We start from the raw sequence: 18416 nt of genomic DNA, 5'->3' as shown, positions 1-18416 counted from the left end.
GATTCAGTTAATAAAATAATATAATATAACAAATTTTAAGAATTTAAATATTCAAAGCAGAGATTAACATGAGTTAATAAAATAAATAATTTATAAGTGAGGGACTGTTTTTAAACTATTAAATATATTTTAAAATTTATAAACAATTTAGATTTTTTATTTATAACTTAATAATTAAGTTTACATATATTTATCATTTAATTTTTTATAAAAAAAAATTTAGACTTTCAAAATCTTTTATTTGTAACTTTAAAATTTATTATTATCTTTTGTTTTTAAAACTTTTTACATTGTATTTTTTTTCTTTATCTTTTTGTATCTTAAATTTTCTAACTTTATTTTAAGAAAGTATACATTTAAATGTACATTCAAATGCAGTTTGAATATATAATAAAAAAATAAATTTTTAAAATTAATAAAATATTGAATATTATATAAAATTTTTAGAGTTCTCCACAAACTCTATTTATTTACGAAGTAATGATTTTTAAAATTAAAACTTTTATATCCACTCTTACCGTCTCCATTTATTATGAAAATGAAGTTTTATATTGATATATTATTTAATATCCTTTTAGATCTTTTACATATTCTCTTTGTATAATGATAATTTTTACAAAAATTTACTAGAAGTAATTCGTTTATCTTTAGTCATTATCCTTATTACGATCAAATAAAAATGATAATTTTTAAGATAATTAAGATAAGTATATGATGTTTTTAAATAGAAAATTCTTATATATAAAAGCATAACAATCTAAAGAAAAAATAATTATGTAGGTTTAATAAAGACGTAAAAAACGAGTTTGCATATTATTAAGAAAAGGAAAATAAGAAAGAATTCAAATAGAAGAAAGAGAAATTAAATAAAGTTTTTACGATAATATTTTAATAAAAAAATTACGGGATTTTATTAGATCTCTTACCTTAAATATCAATTTTTAAACTTTTATCAAATAAATTTAAATTATAGTTACTTAATTTATCGTTGAATTTTATATTGAAAATACAAAATAAAATTTTGAAAGTCTTCAAAAAATAAATATGAGAGTGAATTTGAGAAAACATGATATTGTTTCACGTCAATAAATAATTACATTATTTCTTAACCTTAAAAAAATTATTTTAAATAGTTAAGATATTGAAATTTTTTATTTATAATATTTAGTAAAGATTAAATTTTAAATATTTAAATATTTAAAATTTATTGTAGCAAGTTATTTTATTAATTTATTTATGAGTTACCTACCTTGATAATTCTATGTAGCCTTCACCATTAATATATATATATATATATATATTAATTTTAATGATAAAAATTAATTTTTAAAGTTTTACTTTTAGGGTATCAGTTAATAAAACCCTTGGCAATTAGGAAAGAAATGTGAATCCGTACAAGGCCTGTTTTTCACGTACTAAAAATAAATCATATTCATCTATTTTGATTTTTAATATATCAAGTTACGTGCAATTTTTTTAAATATTTGTTATAAGATACTTTTTAGAATATTCCAATTATCCTTCTGTATACAGTACTTTATATTTTTTTATAAATTTTGCTAACTACTATTTTTTATTATTAATAAATAAAATTGGTGAGAACCTACATTAAAATCAATAAAAGTATATTTTGATAGTAAAGTTAAGTTTAATAATAACAAAAATAGGCCCTACAAAAGTTGTTTGACCAATCTAAGAAAAGGGAAAATTTTAAATTAAGATGAGTCAAATATTATTTTTTATTTAATTCTTGTATTAATTATAGAAACAATAAATTTTAAAATGTTTTTGTATAAAATAATTTTTAGAATATTTTAATTGCCCTTTTGTATACAGCACTTTATATTTCTTATAAAGTATTTTTTTTATAAGTTTTGATAACTACTATCTTTTTATTTATTATTAATAAATAAAATTGGTGAGAACTTACATTAAAATCAATAAGAGTATATTTTGATAGTAAAATTTAAGTTTGGTAAAAAAAATTACAAAGGCTCGATTTATAATAAAAGTAAAACTTTCATATTATAATATTTTAAAATAATAACTATGTTTATTAGTTTGTATAATTTAATTAAATACGCATTATAGTAGTGCACAAGTGAATTTAGATATGAAACTAAATAAATCAACGATTATATATACGTAAAATTATATTTAAAAAATTGCAAAAATATTCTTAAAAATGCAACAATGACATTTTAGAGCTTCAATCAATGACCATAGCATCTTGTTACTTAAGTCACTCATCATGTTTCAATGTTTTGTCATTTCTTGTGTCGTGCTTTGGTGCCTTGTCCCATGTCTATGTGTGTTTCTCTAATAGTAGATGATAATAATAACAATGTCAAATGAATTGAGCTATTGATAGGTTTATTTTTCTGTGACCCATTTTGATAACTTAAAATGAATTCACAAATTTCAATTCACATTAACTCAGTTTTATATTATATAATTGAGTCTTTATTTTTAAAAAATGAATAATCTTCGTGAGTAATTTATTCTTATATTAACATGTGTCTTTTTTTTTCTTTTTTTTTATTTTAGTTTTTATGTCAAACAATAATAACTTTTTTAATCGGTTGATTGCCATGTATAATTCATGCATTAGATTTTAAGGTATATTTTTATTTAAATTGGGCATAATCTTATATTTAGATTTAATTTTATTAAGTATTTTACTTATTTTGTTTAAGTTACTTGTTTTATATATTTTTTATTTAGATAAGTGAATTTTGAAACTAAAACATGAATAATCTATAGATTGGAATGAAAAAAAATAGAGTTTAGAATATTTTTAGAGCTTAAAATTAGAAAAATAAGTCTTATTCAACAAAGTGCATATGTTATCTGACAAGTATTAAAAATTTATTTATTACACCTTGTGAATACTCATTTAAAAATATAAACTTAACCCCCAACAAATATTACTCGTAGGTACGATTTTTTATTTTTATTTTACTATCCTTATTAAAATTTTTTAATTAAATGTAAATATCATAAAAATAAGGATTATTCTAATTAAATATGTTAGTATTATAAAATAAGATAGTAATCACCAAAGGTAATTCAACTTCAAGATAAACTAAGAATAAATATAAAATACATTTAAATTAAGTTTATAATTTTAATTTGTACTGAAACTAATCTCTAAAAAATTGTTAAAATTTAAATAATCTATTTTTAATTATTTTACCTTTTTCTGTTTTTTCTTGAACTCATTTAATTAATTAACTGTGTTTATATAGTAAAATTACAATTATTCAGTACTGAATAGTATAATATTTGCAAATACGATATTTTTTAATTATTTGACAATAATTATATACTTGCAACTCTATCATGTTTTTAACACTGTTATTAGCGATCATAGTTATGTTCATATTGAAATATTTGCAATTTAATTAAACTAAACCTTCTTAAAAAATTATTAGTTAAATCAATCATCTCTTATTTTTCAATTTATATTTTATTTATATTTATAAGATTAAAACATATTTAATCTTTATAATTATACTCATTTAGAAATTACTTTTTATACTAAAAGAACTTATATTTTGATCTTATATAAGCTTTTTCATTACATTTAGTCCCTATTAACCAGCATTCGCATGAATCTACATATAAATATTTATAAAATATACTAAATACTTGCTAATAACATTTTTAACAGCAACAATATCAATGATAAATAAATTAAAAATCAATAAAAAAAAATAAGAAAAAGTCAAGAGACGCTCCTAGTGATGCTCAAGAATGGTGCTAACTAAACAAAAAAATGGAAGCCCCTGACAACACCTCCAATTACCAAAGAGAATGTTAAGATCCCTCGTCCACTAATTTTCCCTTCGTTGCCGTTTTGATCTCCCAAACAAAACGACCCTCCCTCTTTCCCAATCTTCGCCACCCTTCTCCGGTCAATTTTCGCGCCGTTTCTGAAAGCTCCCCCGCAATCTCCGATTCGCTTGCCACCGTAGGTATCGGTTCCAGTTTCGATCTCGCGCTTTCTGTCTTTCACCATTTTCACTTCCCGATCATCGTTCAGCATTTTACGTTCCGTGGTCGAATTAGGGTTTTTGTGCCTGATTCTCGACCCATAGGTTCCGATTTCGTTTTGCTGAATTAGCTATAAGGTTCTTCTCAATTTTCTTTTTCTTTCTCGTTGATCGTGAATTGAACAGAGGGAGTAGAAGGTTCTGGACGATGAGCAACGTGTTCGAGGGATACGAACGCCAATACTGCGAGCTTTCGGCAAATCTATCGAAAAAGTGCACTGCTAACGGTGCTCTTAATGGAGGTATTAGAAAATTCTTACTCGATCTTACTCTTTTTAAAAAATAATAATAATAAATTGCGAGTTTCTTCTGTGGTTGATATTATTTGTATTGGATTGTGTAATGTATAATTTCAGTCAATTTGTAAAGCTCTCTTGTTTATTTTGTATATAGGTATCTCTTTTTATAGTAGAATATAGTCTAAAAGTTTCCGAGTTCTTAGTTTAAAATTTTTTTAAATGATTTGAAAACCCCTTTTTACAGAATTCTGTTGTAATGCTTGAATTTGGATTGTAGCATTAACATGAATTAGGATCCTTTTAGTTATTGGTGTGTATAGCTCCTTTTGGACCCAACAACAGTATTGATGTGTAGCTAGCTCCTAGTGGTAGAAATTCTGTCTAGAAAATTTCTCCTCTCGATGCTCTTTGAGTCTCGAAAGCCTTACATCTCTATCTATCTTTGGTCATGATTCAAAACATGACTGTATTGTATCTTCCTATGTATTGGCACATTTAGAAAAATCTCTTGGCAAATTCCTATAAGTAAAAAGTATAAATGGGGGAGAAGCAATGCCTTAGGTGTTGCCAAGTGTCAAATTACAGTCTCTATGGTTTCGCTTCTTGATTCTGTAAGTTCTGATTAGGAGCAGAAACTGCAATTTGTGGATTTTAAACATTATATAATAAAGGTTAGCAGTGGCTCAGTCACCACGCTATCACTTCTCTATCTTTGTACTGTACTTCTTCAAACTTGTTTTTTTTTTCCAGTGTGTTGATGCCGCACCTTGTTTTTGTTCTTTTTGTTAGTTGATTGGGTGGTGGAAGCATTCTAATGCACTCATCATAGAATAAAGTGAATTCTAATACTTAATTTATCTGACAACGATATTTGGCTCAGTAGACATTCTAATGGATTTTAACATTTTCATGAAGAGAATGTTTTAATTCTTCAAATAAAGAACTATAAGAATGACTAACGTTTGGAACTTGAAATCCTTTATCAGAATGGAGGAAGCATTGAATCTTATGATTTTATGTTGGAGCAATACATATTCCATTATAATTTTATGTCATTTTCTGTTTGTCTGCAGAGCAAAAGAAACAAAAAGTTTCTGAAATAAAGGCTGGAATTGATGAAGCAGAAGCTTTGGTACTTCTTTTTTGCCCCCACTCAAAAGCTGGCTTTATTTCTTCTGTACTTCACGGTTTTGATATGGTTAGGTAATGAATTGCAGATTCGAAAAATGGACCTTGAGGCAAGAAGTTTGCAGCCAAATATCAAGGCTGTGCTTCTTGCTAAGTTGCGGGAGTATAAATCAGATCTGAACAATCTTAAAAGTGAAGTTAAGAAAATTGTATCTGGTAGCTTAAACCCTTCTGCACGGGATGAATTATTGGAATCAGGCATGGCAGATGCTATGACGGTATGATTTATTTATTTTAACATCCTCTTTTGATACTAAGATGATTCGTTTTGTTGTGAAACTGTAAATGAGGAAACAGTTCGATCATCCTTTTTCTTTGTACTATATACTTATCTAGTAACAGTAACATTAATGGGTTAAATGATGGCTTATTGTTGCTGATATTTCTTCTCCCTTTCAAGCAAGTCACATTCCTCCCTCATTACTAATTCCTTAGCCATTGCAAACAAAAGCTGAGTTGTAGATCACATTAGAACTGTTACATCGATGATCAATTAAGAGACTGCTTTGAAGCTATTTGAAGGGGAGGGACAGAGTTGAAATTAATATCAAAGTATGTGGACCAAAATAATATTTGAATTTTGGCCCTTATTGATCAATAAGCAATCTGCCCATACTTTGTTTATATTAGAATGACTTGGTTGATGACTTTGGTATTGATAATCACAATCATTTATGAGATGCATCCATCCTGTTAATGATGGAGCAAAGTGAATGAAGTTTAGGCAGTATATTTTATGATTTTCTGATCTGCACCTATTTTGAAGTTGTAAACATTCGGGTTACAACCAAAACTTAATTTCTAGTATAGCAGACACAAAACCTAAATATTAGAGTTTTTCAAGGTCAATGTAATATTATTTGTCCAGAAATGATCATATCAATTTTTATCTAATTGATTCTTTGGAGTATTGGTTGTTCAATTGGCATGTGGCCAATTTTTTTGTCATCATGTTTTATGATAGTAATACCTTTTCTTTAAGGTACAATTGATTCTCTCAATAGCCTTGTGTATTGGCTTACCTCGGCCTGTTCAATTTCACTACACATACAATGTACACAAGTGTATGATGAACATTAAACTATACTAGTTTGTTACCCATGCCATGCAAAGATAGCTTTATAATAGTTTTAAAAATTATAACGATTTATATTTTTTGCATAAATTATACTTAACTAATTTAGGCTGAGTAAAATTATTGATAAGATTCATATTGTAGTTTATTATTAGATTAGGATAAGGATCGAAGGTTTAATCTAATCATTAATGATAAATAAATTTTTTGTGACTAATTAACCTTCTCTGTTAACAGATGCTTTGATACTTATAAATATTGGGTGTACTAGATGGTGAGACCTCTTACATCACCTAGTGAGATAAAGCTTGGTTGTTGTTTTCATAAAAATTTGGTCGGCTACTTGTGCAAGAATATTACCTTTCTTCTGGCCAATTGTGCCAAATGGCATTTCTAATCCCCACTTTACAGATATGAAGAATGACTTTGATTCAGTCTTCATTTCTGAACCCTCAATTCTTGAATTGGCACCCACCAAAACTGACATCGATCTTCTAATGTGAATACGATAGGCATCTGCTGATCAGAGAACAAGATTAATGGTGTCAACTGAGAGATTGAATAAGACCAGTGAAAGAGTTAAGGACAGTAGGAGAACAATGTTGGAAACAGAAGAGCTTGGTGTCTCAATTCTTCAAGATTTGCATTCACAGCGACAATCTCTATTGCATGCACATAACACGGTAATTTTTTTTTTCTTTCTTGTTCAATATATGAAATGTTTGTAATTCTATTACTCTAACTATTACTATTATTTTAATTTCTATTTAAGTGAAATATAAACTGTTCTTTTCCCTGAGTCGTATCAATAGTGACCAGACCATAAAAGTAAACATCCTTTGATCTACTGATGTTGTATTCCCTTATGCAGCTTCATGGAGTGGATGATAACATAGGCAAGAGCAAGAAAATTTTGACCAACATGTCAAGAAGGATGAACAAGAACAAATGGATTATTGGGTGCATTGTTTTGGTCCTGGTTGTTGCTATCATCTTGATCCTGTACTTCAAACTTTCTAAGTAGTCAATGGTTGACCTTTCCTCATAATGGTCATGAAGGTCGCTAAGCTTGCCCCGTCTCCCCTCCCTCCTTCTCTTCTGATTATGATTTGTGAGTGCTCGGACAAACATGATGTGTTCTTCATAGCTGCAAGATGATTTCATACTGTAAGCTTCTTTCAATGTATGTATCTTCTACTGGGTTGGGCATGTATGAAATTATGAAATATTGATTTCTTTTTGGCCAGTTGTTGAATGAGTTTAATCATAAAACCAGAATTCTTTGTGGTTGTGCTGTTCAAATATAAGTGAGATTTGGTTCTAAATCCATTGGAGTAAATTATGTTGCTACAATGCTGCATGTAACAATTCTGAAGCTACGAAGCTCTCACGAGAGGAACCTTCGGAAACAAATTTCTGATGCGGAATACTCTTGTCTCTTGCCTTGAGTTATTGCCAATGTGATGATTCCAACATCCGAGTTATGTATAACCTGCGAATCCATGTAATACGAAGACTTGAATTGCACGTTGGTTACAGCATAATTATTATTATTATTTTCATTAAGAATACGTGTCGATATAACTTCTTAATGAAATGATTTTTAATAAATTATTATATGAACAAATAATATTATAAATTTGGTTACTAAACTTATTATAAAAGTGATAAAATCAGTTTTACAAGTCGAAATGATAAATTTCGTAAGAACTTGTTTTGGAAGTGTTCACCAGTATGAATTAGTCATTGAAAGCGATCATTTTATAAGAAGTTAATCCTTCAGCTATGGCAATCATGGAAGTGCCAGGAAAAGGATGACGTGAAATGTTGGTAATTATCATGAAAATTCCTTATGAGGATGACAATATCGTTTCACATATTAATTGCATGAAGGGGAAATTTCCTCTTAATTTTACACTAGAAACACGTTTTTCAATTTTCTCTCCATCGTTTTTCTTTTTTTACATCAATAACTTCGTCTTAAAAAATAAAGCCAAATCTTCGTTCTAAATCATCATATCAGATGGTATGAGATGGTCACACTGCCCGGAAGAACAACGTGCTATCGTCTTCCGCACCCTTCTCCGACGATGCGCACGCGCCTCCGCTCTCCGCCCCGGCCAGCAGCTCCACGCCGCCGCCACCGTCACCGGTCTCCTCTCTTCCCCCACCCACTTTCTCCTTAACGCCCTCCTCCATCTCTATGCCTCCTGCGCTTTCCCCTCCCACGCGCGCACACTGTTCGACAAAATTCCCCACTCGCACAAAGACTCCGTGGACTACACCGCCCTCATCCGTTGCTGCAACCCCCTCCAATCCCTCCATTTCTTCCTCCAAATGCGCCAACGTGCCCTTCCCGTTGATGGGGTGGCCTTAATTTGCGCCTTCAGCGCGTGTGCTAGGCTTGGGGACTCAAAGCTCGTCCCTCAAATGCACGTGGGTGTGGTCAAGTTTGGATTTTTAAAGTGTACCAAGGTGTCCAATGCGGTGATGGATGGTTATGTTAAGTGTGGGCTTGTGGGTGAGGCTAGAAAGGTGTTTGAAGAAATTGGGGTGCCTAGTGTTGTGTCTTGGACTGTGGTTTTGGAAGGTGTGGTGAGATTTGAAGGTGTCAAGAGTGGGAGGGTGGTGTTTGATGAAATGCCTGAGAGAAATGAGGTTGCTTGGACTGTTATGATAAAGGGTTATGTTGGGAATGGGTTTACGAAGGAGGCTTTTGGGCTTCTGAAAGAGATGGTTTTTGGTTGTGGTTTTGGGTTGAATTATGTTACTCTTTGTTCTTTTTTGTCTGCTTGTTCTCAGTCTGGGGATGTGAGTGTGGGTAGGTGGGTTCATGGTTATGCTGTCAAGGCATTGGGGCGGGACTTGGGTGTTATGGTGGGGACAAGTTTGGTTGACATGTATGCAAAATGTGGGAGGATAAGTGTTGCTTTGATTGTGTTTAGGCACATGTCAAGGAGGAATGTGGTGGCATGGAATGCCATGCTTGGTGGGTTGGCCATGCATGGGATGGGGAAGGTTGTGGACGAGTTGTTTCCTTGCATGGTGGATGAAGCGAAACCTGATGCTGTGACTTTCATGGCTTTGTTAAGTGCTTGCAGCCATTCGGGTCTAGTTGAAAAGGGTTGGAAGTACTTTCATGATCTTGAGTCTGTTTATGGGATAAGGCCAGAAATAGAGCATTATGCTTGCATGGTAGACCTTCTTGGTCGAGCTGGACATTTGGAAGAAGCAGAGAATTTGGTGAAAAAGATGCCATTTCCTCCAAATGAGGTTATTCTGGGGTCCCTTTTGGCGTCTTGTTATGCACATGGTAAGCTGCAGCTGGGGGAACAGATTATGCATGAGTTGGTTCAGATGGACCCCAGCAACACTGAATATCATATCCTACTTTCAAACATGTATGCATTGTCTGGAAAAGAAGTCAAGGCAAATTCCCTTAGGCAGGTTCTTAAGAATAGGGGTATCAGAAAGGTGCCAGGAATGAGCACCATATATGTGGATGGCCAACTTCATCAGTTCATTGCAGGGGATAAGTCACACCCAAGAACTGCAGAGATTTACATAAAGCTTGATGATATGGTTTGCAAGCTGAGGTTGGCTGGCTATGTTCCCAACACAAATTGTCAAGTTTTATTTGGTTGTTCCAATAGGGATGCTTGCATAGAAGAATTGGAGGAGGTAGAACAGGTTTTGTTCACTCATAGTGAGAAACTAGCACTTTGTTTTGGCCTAATGAGCACAGCATACGGTTCTACCCTACATATTTTCAAGAACCTAAGGATTTGCCAAGACTGTCATAATGCTATTAAGATTGCCTCTGACATATACAAACGTGAAATCGTAGTACGAGATCGTTACCGTTTTCATAGTTTCAAGCAAGGTTCATGTTCTTGCTCAGACTATTGGTGATTTGCCACTTAACCTGAATGACACTGATTGGACGCGGAAATTGAAGCTTCATTCATCAGGGCTAGGAGATTAATTACTTGTTCGGAAACACAGTTAAAATTTTTGTAAGTGTGAATTCAACGCGGAAGCTATAACCAGAACCATTGAAGTAAACATAAATTTATAATCATTTAAACATGCACTAATAAGTTTTTTTTTTTGTTATTGGTCTTGTGCACTAACTAGGTTTACGGTATAAAGAGGTGCATTTTTTTAAACTAAAGTGTTGTTAGGGAAAGTGAAAAGCTAGACTAATTTTAATGAAAATGAATAAGTTGGAAAGTTCTAAACCATGGTTTGTACCAATGAGAAATGTTAGCAAACACACTCTAGTTAAAATTTATCAAAAAATAAAAAAGCATAACGGAAAGTATTAATTTAAGAGTGAGATTTACATTATTTTTGTAATTTTTAATAAATTTTAACAATAATAAAGGGTGTATTACAGAAAGTGTGTTGCTATTATTACTCATTTTAAAATAATAAATAAATATATGCATAATCTTTGAAAGTGTCTCACAAATTGTACATCTTACTTATTGTGATTATTGATTTTGTCTTCAAAAACAATTTTTAATTGTCCTAGATTATGTGCATATTTGGAACTATGAATTAGTTAAAGAATTTGGCACAATTTAAGTAAATTTTTATAAAAATATTTATAAGAGAAAAATATATAAAACATAAATTAAAATATTTTGATAAGCTATAAATAAGTATAAGTTATTTTTAACTAATAAAAAAATTATTTTTTACGCTGAAATTTTTTCTCTTTATAAAAACTTCTGTAAAAGTTTACTAAAATTTTTAATATGAATATTTGGTATAGTGTAGCTTTTGGTTGAACATGAAAAAATACAAAAATACAAGAGAAATTAAATAAACTCAATAACATAAATCATTAACAAAAATAATAGACGTAAAAGGTGCCTCCAGTTTACTGTATGAATAATAACTTGTATTGTGTAGCTTAAGGTTTGAATTCTTAAGCCTCTCACTAATCTGACCTCAGAACAGTTGTTTTTATTTAATTTCTATAATAAAGGGGATGTAGCTCAAATGGTAGAGCGCTCGCTTTGCATGCGAGAGGCACGGGGTTCGATCCCCCGCATCTCCAATGTTGTTTACGTTATATAAACTTTTTAATAAAAATTTTATTTTAAAATTTTACGTGACGTAAATGAGAGAATTTCTAAATAAATAAATAAAAATTAATTTTAACTTATTCAAAAGTTTATTCCAACTAAACTTTGTCGTTTTGATTTATTTTCAATTCTCACGATTCTTAAGTCGTTCAAATTTTGAAGCTCGAAAGAAAATCAAAACGAAAACGTATTGTAAAAACCACACGCTACTCCAATAAATATTGACCCGTTCTTTCTCGTTAGGTAGAGTGACAGTACTCATCATCCTTTGATAATTGTACTCTTAACAATTACATCTCTGCATTCAGACAAAATCAACTATTCAAATATGTTACTTCACATACGTACCAACTTTGTATAACGCAAGAAAAATAGATTCATAACCATCACCCAAAACATTTTGCTTGAACATTAAAAAGATTAATAAAAATGCTAATGTCATTTTTAAGTGTGAGTTTAAGTAATCAATAATAGTCAAATTTTATTAAAAAAAACAGTTATTACACTTTTACCACCTTAATGAAATAAATGTGTTTTTTTTTTCTAATAAAAGTTAATAAACTCACCTTTGGAGATTGAGACTAAAAACACTTTTTAATTAATTAATAGTATATATATTTATGACTTTAAAATGTATTTCATTTCATTTAATGTCTTTATGTTTTCCTTCCTTATCCTATAGAACCTTGTAAGTTTGTGCTAATTAAAAATCAAATTCTTTTTTCTTTAAAATTAGAGGGTAGTTTAAGCAATTGTAGATGGGATAACATGATCATATTTTCATTTTCAAAGATTAATTAATGACAAACAATCAGAATTGATTTGCTTTTGCTGTCAAGTTGTATTAACAAATAGATAGAATGGAACTGCAAGTCTAGACTGAATTCTTCATAGATTTGTTTCTCTTGAACTTGTTATAATCTTCTAATAATCTGCTGTGGAATTCCTTCTTCATTTCATTCCCCACAGTATTGAAAACCTGTCAATTAATTAATAAAAAATGTCATCTATCTTTGGTTAAAACAAATTTAATTAGTTGCATGCATGTGCTAATAGGAGAAAAGGAAGAAAGCAGAGGTAATCTAACCAATTCTACTGCATCTTGCATGGCATTTTCAGGAATGAGAGCCATTGCTGGAGAAACACAAAAGCTTATCTTCATATCCATTTGATTCTTAAGCCAGCTATGGGTTCCCCTCCTTTCTGGGTATATAGTACCTCTAACGTCTAGGTTTAAATGGTAAGGATCAGTGTAAAAGGTATTTAGACCCTGTAGCTCCCACCTCATCTGCAAAAGAAAATTACTAAAATAAATTTTTCATGTGACTTTTTAATAAATTATTCATAACTTATTTCAATAAGTTTCATAGAGCAACAAACTAAAACTTTTTAAAACTTATTTCAATAAACTTCAGAGTTATAAGTTCTTCTTACTAAGATCTTATTAAATAAGTACTTAATTAAACTGTTAAGTGAGACACACATGAAACAATTTACATTCTAACCAAAGTATATTATTTCCAATGGAAGTGCTTACAAAGTGAAGCTCAAGAATTTTGGTGATATAATGAGGAATGTGAGGTGGGTAATCTTCACCATTAGACTTGAATGTTAACCTTACATCTGCTGTTGGCTTGACATTCAAGAATAAGCATTGTATGGGAGGCATTTTAATCCTCCACTCTTCCTGCACAAACACATAATGCCAAAAGCGCTTTTGAGATGATCTCAAGAGGTTCCAATATTTTCATTCACATTCAAGATTATGAGTGCAAATACCTCATTGAGCTGTTTAGTTGTTCCTTTCTCAGGAAATACTGCTCTGAGTACCCTGCACTTGTCATCCATATATTGATCAAAAGAAGCCTACAAAGAAATAAAAAATGTATGTTATACACATTAATACACTATCATAGAAGATGAGAGTGGAAAGGGTGAGAAAGAAATACCCCTGGCAATTCATGAAGAGGAACATTAGCATTGCTTCTGAAACTGAATGAGGAAGTTTTCTCATTCCTAATTGAGTTGGATATTTGCTTTATATGGCAAAGTCTGTGAAACTTATGCTTCTTCAGTAATAGGGGTTGGCATGGAACCATGAGAAGGTTTGCCATAATAATAAGTTGGCACACTGAATATCTTGCTTTATTAATTAGATGCCTTCTCAACAGAGCAAGGTATTCTATTATTGCACGCTCGTCCCTCATTAATGTTATGCTGGTCTTTATGGTATTTAATTAAATAGAGGGAGCTTCAATTTAGGTTGTTCTCCTTATTAATCATACTTCTATTTAGGATAAGAATAAACTATAAAAGAATCCACTTCATGTTATATGAACCATTAACCATTATTTTTTACTAAATTGAAATCTAAGCCTTGTCACAATGGTATAGTTGCTGTCCTGTGACTTTATGAGTTTCCAAATTCACTAATCCTATCCTTGCGGGGAGTTTCCAAATTCAACTATTTTTTTAATAAATTAAAAGCAAGTCCTTATAATGCATAACATGTATAGTTTCATGTCAAGATCAAGTGAATATAGTTATAGTTTCTGCAGTTAATGTGTTTTGGAACATAGAGGTGACAAATTCATCAATTTTTTAAATATATTTTATGTATAAACTTTTGGGATTGTGTTACTTTGACACTAAAAAAATGTTTTCAGGAGAATATTAGAATTACTTGTGGATTGGTTGAGGAATCGCTTCACTTTGCTAGAATGGTAACAAAACTTGCAAGCATGAAAGATGGAAGATTGCTTTGAAACTTCTGCTTATTTGTGGTCCACATAGCTGATTCCGTGGCAACTATATGGGCTTGGAAACACATGATTTTTGGGTTCATAACTTGGATGTTAGTGTACTGGCGTGTCGGCAACAACATATGAAAAAGGAGATTAATGAACTATTTAGCAAAGTATCTGTCTTCACACAATCAAACAATGTTCTAAAAACATTGAAATCCAATGCAAGACATAATTGACTTTTGATGTGATAGGCATCCAATTAGTAAACGTGAATTTATTCTAATACTATAAATTATAACTTTTAAATTAAAATATAATTTTATTAAATTTTCAAACCCACACTAAATATAAAAAAAATAAAAATACATGGTGTTTGTGCAACTACCGTTAATCATTGAACTTGAATTGAGAATAGTAATGTTAAGATAATAAAATATTAAACTTATAGATTCCTAACAAATTAAAATGTATATAAAGAAAAGAGTTGTGACTTTAAAGTTGGTCCAAAGTATTTTAGACAAGTAGATTATTCAAGTTTGTGCTCTGTCTCTCAATCTTAAATTAAATTCATATTCGAAATCTTAATATGGTATAAGAACTTAGATAAAATAAATAAATAAATTACAAATATAGTGTTGATCCTAAAAAGAATTTACAAAAACACAAGTCATAAATAAACTAAGGTTAATTGAAATTAAGGAGGATACAAATCTAATAATATTCTTAGATAATGCTTTATGCTCCTGAGTGGAGTAAAGTACAAGTGAAGCAAACAAAAGTAGAAAATAATTAATAAAAAAGATATTTATTCATTAAAAAAGCATAAAAATTATTTAAGACATTGTTAAGTGATTAAAAACATTGATGGCATGTATGTTTAGAGGACTTCTTAGGAAGACCATTTTTATTTCTTATTGGGATAAACATGAAATCAAGCACTTAAGCAACGTGATTAACTATTAATGAAGTGTCTTTAACAATTTCTAAGCAGAAAGTGGAATCCTCAAAGCCATTTTTTGAGCAAGCCAAGGTCTATCTGATTGTGGGTCAATGAAGCTATGCATCAGAAACTCCTCAGCTTCTTCATCCCTTAATTCTTTAGCCCATTTTACTCGCCCCGATGGACAGCAACCCGGCCCAAAACACCTGTACTTGATATAATTGGATATTCAATTTTTTTAAATAATAATATCTGTCATAAATTTAATAATAGAATTTTTTAAGATAACTAAAATAAATTATAAAAGTCATAAGTTAATTTTTCCAAATTATTCATACATAAACAGTAAATATGCTACAAAAGTGAGACTATTTCTTTCAAGACATAGAGATCACTGAAGTTTTAGTGAGCTTTGTTTCTGCAACTATTTTTTTTATACACAGCCAAAAAACTTCTTTAAGGAGACAACTATCTACTAATTATGCCTGACTTTCTTGGAAAACTTATTCTTGTATAATCAAATATTATTTTTATATAAATGAAAATATTAACAATATACTCTTTTAAATATATTTTTTTAACAACACTACAAAATGGAGGGGGAAATGAGTACCTGTATTCATAGAAACAAGCACTTCTTTCATTCTCAATTTTCCCCCAGTTATTCCAGCCACAGGGCTTTATACATTGATCCATATAAGTGAATGCAAAGACCACTCTTCCAAAGGGTCCCCATGGTCTTCCAAGATATGTATATGAAGTTCCTCCATTACCTGTGATAACACATCTGCAATAACAACCCACAGGGACTTTGCTTTAGAAATTGATTTTCTATTTTCATTTTTAATTATGTCATATTTTTTTATTTTGCTTTAAAAATTTATACCAAAAATTGTGAAAACAGAAGAAAAAAAAAATATTTTTAGTATTTCCTGTATAATTTTTTTAAAAAAGAAAAAATTAAAAAAAAAATATTTTTGTAATTAAAAGTAAAAATAGAAAACAAAAAATAGAAACATTTTTTGAAACTAAACAGCCCTAAGAGTTTGTAATCACTAAAATACAGTGATAGGTGGGAAAAGAGGCTGTTAATAATACCATGATCACACACCTCAAGAATACATAACCAGTTGTTTCCTGTGGAGATTTTCTGCTCTGTGCAGTTATGAACCCTCCAGACTTGCAGTGGATATGACAATGCTCCAAGAGTGCAGTGCTATTACCAAAAATAAAATCCACACTTCCTTCAATATAACAATCTTTCAAATATTGTTTACCATAATGTAAATAAAGTGTGTCCTGCACCATAATCACAAAACAAGTTTATTTATCAACATGCATACTATATAGTATTCATCATTTTAAGAAGCCTCTAACCTACTAATTAATACATCAAGAGAGTGAAGCTACCTGCCATCCAAGAAACCTGCAATTATAGAATGCACATCGATCTGCTGTTACTCTAAGTGCCACTGCTTGCCCTGAACCCTTACAGAAATTAAAAGGAAACACAAAAAAATGGTGCTATATAAGGTCTTTGTGCCAGTCAAAAACAATATCTGCATAAAGCTTATTATTAATTAGTTTGTAGATGCAGAAAGCAACAAAAACAAATAATCTAATTATTCGATGGTTATATGTTTTAAACTAGTTAAACAACAAGGGTGTGTTTATTGCCACATGCATGTATCATTTACCACTCTCTTTTAAGTGATTCTTATTTAAAATATTTTTTTTTATTCTATAAATATGTAAGTAGTAAGAGTATTTTCCATACAACAAATGCGAATTTATCTCTATCTTTGCAATCAGCAAACATCTCGTAAAGGAGAGGCTTCAACTTACAAAGGGAAGCATTCAAAACACTTTTATATGGTTTTAAAATTTTTGAAAGTGTTTGAATAATTTACTCTTTGATTATCAATTTTTGTCACAGACCCATCACACAAAATCATCCCCCCAATCAAATTTGCCTACCTAAATGCATATCACATATGCTCGTTTACCAAACCAATATTATATTTTTATGTTCTACCGTCATTTCACTCGTTTTTTTTTCAAAGATTGATATAAAATGAAGGGGTGACTTTTATAATTAAAATGAAAACAAGAATTGAAAATAGAAAATATTTTCTTAGAATAAACATTACTTGAACCTTCACAATCTGCATTACCTGAGGGGATGAATTCTCAAACGTAATATTCTCAGCAATAAAGTCTCCTCCTTCTATAATGGTGCTGCCACAACCGAAGGTCCCAGTCCCTATCACTCGACCATCCTGCAAGAAAAGTAGAAAACTCATCGTCACCAACTAAACAACCAAACAAATTTCAATTATATTTTATTAGTATTCATCACTTTAATTTTCGAAGACTTTATAAAATTTTTACTTTAATCTGTAAGTTTACAAAATAGGGTGTATTTTAATTTTTAGTACAATTTCTAAAATAAAATAATATGACTAAAATGAATATTTTTCCGAGATCAATGAGTAAAATGAAGATTTTACAAAATTTAGACCCAAAGTGGCCAACGCTAATAATTTTAGATGATCTAATATTGTTGATAGATAACATGATACAGTCATGTTAAAAAAAGAGGAAAAAAAAACATTTTTAATTAAAGAATGATCCATTTTAATTAGCCGTAATGTTACTGAGTAAAGTTGATAACAAAATTGAAGTCTTTTTTTTTAACACGACCGACTATATGATGTTACTCAGCGACAACCTAAGAGGATCAAAATGGTAAAAGGAGAGTTTAATGATATGAATTTTGAAAGAAAGGAAAAGAAGAGAAGCTGCATATGCACGAACTTGATGATGGTGGATGTTGGTGGCAGTGTTGTTCCATGTCAGAACAGTGTTCTCAGGGCGCACAGCAGTGAGAGTGATGAAATTCTTCGTCTTCGCCACGTAAAGTGGCTGCCGGTAGATTCCCGGCGACACCCGAATCACCGTCCGGCGAGTATTGCCGAGTGGCACAGCATCTATGGCTTCCTGTACCGTACGGTAGCGTCCGGTTCCGTCCTGTGACACTGTTAACACAGAAACTGCCATTGCAGCTAAGCTGTGC

General features: G+C 30.6%; 4 protein-coding genes and 1 non-coding gene across 7 annotated transcripts; 3 read left to right on the top strand and 2 right to left on the bottom strand.

Moving 5' to 3' along the window:
• The first annotated feature begins 3745 nt into the window (after positions 1 to 3745).
• LOC113867158 (vesicle transport v-SNARE 11-like) lies at positions 3746 to 8117 on the top strand. 3 transcript variants are annotated; one of them, XM_027502243.1, is made up of 6 exons: positions 3746 to 3973; positions 4182 to 4297; positions 5368 to 5426; positions 5512 to 5700; positions 7070 to 7240; positions 7429 to 8117. In XM_027502243.1, the coding sequence occupies exons 2-6, from the start codon at positions 4204 to 4206 to the stop codon at positions 7579 to 7581; spliced, it is 666 nt and encodes a 221-aa protein (XP_027358044.1). In that variant the 5' UTR covers positions 3746 to 3973; positions 4182 to 4203; the 3' UTR covers positions 7582 to 8117. The 3 variants fall into 3 exon arrangements, with proteins under 3 accessions (XP_027358044.1, XP_027358045.1, XP_027358042.1); XM_027502244.1 differs by having other exon boundaries at positions 3753 to 3977; positions 7429 to 7943; XM_027502241.1 differs by having other exon boundaries at positions 3807 to 3976; positions 4162 to 4297; positions 7429 to 7940.
• Positions 8118 to 8357: 240 nt separating this feature from the next.
• Positions 8358 to 10625, top strand: LOC113867838 (pentatricopeptide repeat-containing protein At5g15340, mitochondrial). Its single transcript, XM_027503333.1, has one exon. It carries the CDS (start codon positions 8586 to 8588, stop codon positions 10467 to 10469), a length of 1884 nt encoding a protein of 627 aa, XP_027359134.1. The 5' UTR covers positions 8358 to 8585; the 3' UTR covers positions 10470 to 10625.
• A 927-nt stretch (positions 10626 to 11552) lies between these two features.
• Positions 11553 to 11625, top strand: TRNAA-UGC. The gene has a single exon. It is a non-coding gene; the product is annotated as a tRNA-Ala (tRNA).
• A 902-nt stretch (positions 11626 to 12527) lies between these two features.
• LOC113868018 lies at positions 12528 to 13770 on the bottom strand. Its single transcript, XM_027503569.1, has 5 exons — positions 13603 to 13770; positions 13433 to 13519; positions 13191 to 13340; positions 12741 to 12941; positions 12528 to 12632 (listed from the first exon to the last, which is right to left on the bottom strand). Exons 1-5 carry the CDS (start codon positions 13765 to 13767, stop codon positions 12528 to 12530), a joined length of 708 nt encoding a protein of 235 aa, XP_027359370.1. The 5' UTR covers positions 13768 to 13770.
• A 1511-nt stretch (positions 13771 to 15281) lies between these two features.
• Positions 15282 to 18416, bottom strand: LOC113867983 (pectinesterase 31-like). Its single transcript, XM_027503514.1, has 6 exons — positions 18158 to 18416; positions 17515 to 17619; positions 16751 to 16828; positions 16452 to 16639; positions 15954 to 16127; positions 15282 to 15546 (listed from the first exon to the last, which is right to left on the bottom strand). Exons 1-6 carry the CDS (start codon positions 18398 to 18400, stop codon positions 15384 to 15386), a joined length of 951 nt encoding a protein of 316 aa, XP_027359315.1. The 5' UTR covers positions 18401 to 18416; the 3' UTR covers positions 15282 to 15383.

Source organism: Abrus precatorius, unplaced genomic scaffold (genome assembly GCF_003935025.1).
Source record: "Abrus precatorius isolate BTA unplaced genomic scaffold, Abrus_2018 Scaffold5, whole genome shotgun sequence".
In the NCBI taxonomy this organism is placed as follows: Eukaryota; Viridiplantae; Streptophyta; class Magnoliopsida; order Fabales; family Fabaceae; genus Abrus; species Abrus precatorius.
Note: the sequence above shows the minus strand (reverse complement) of the source record. Positions and strands in the feature narration are given on the sequence as shown.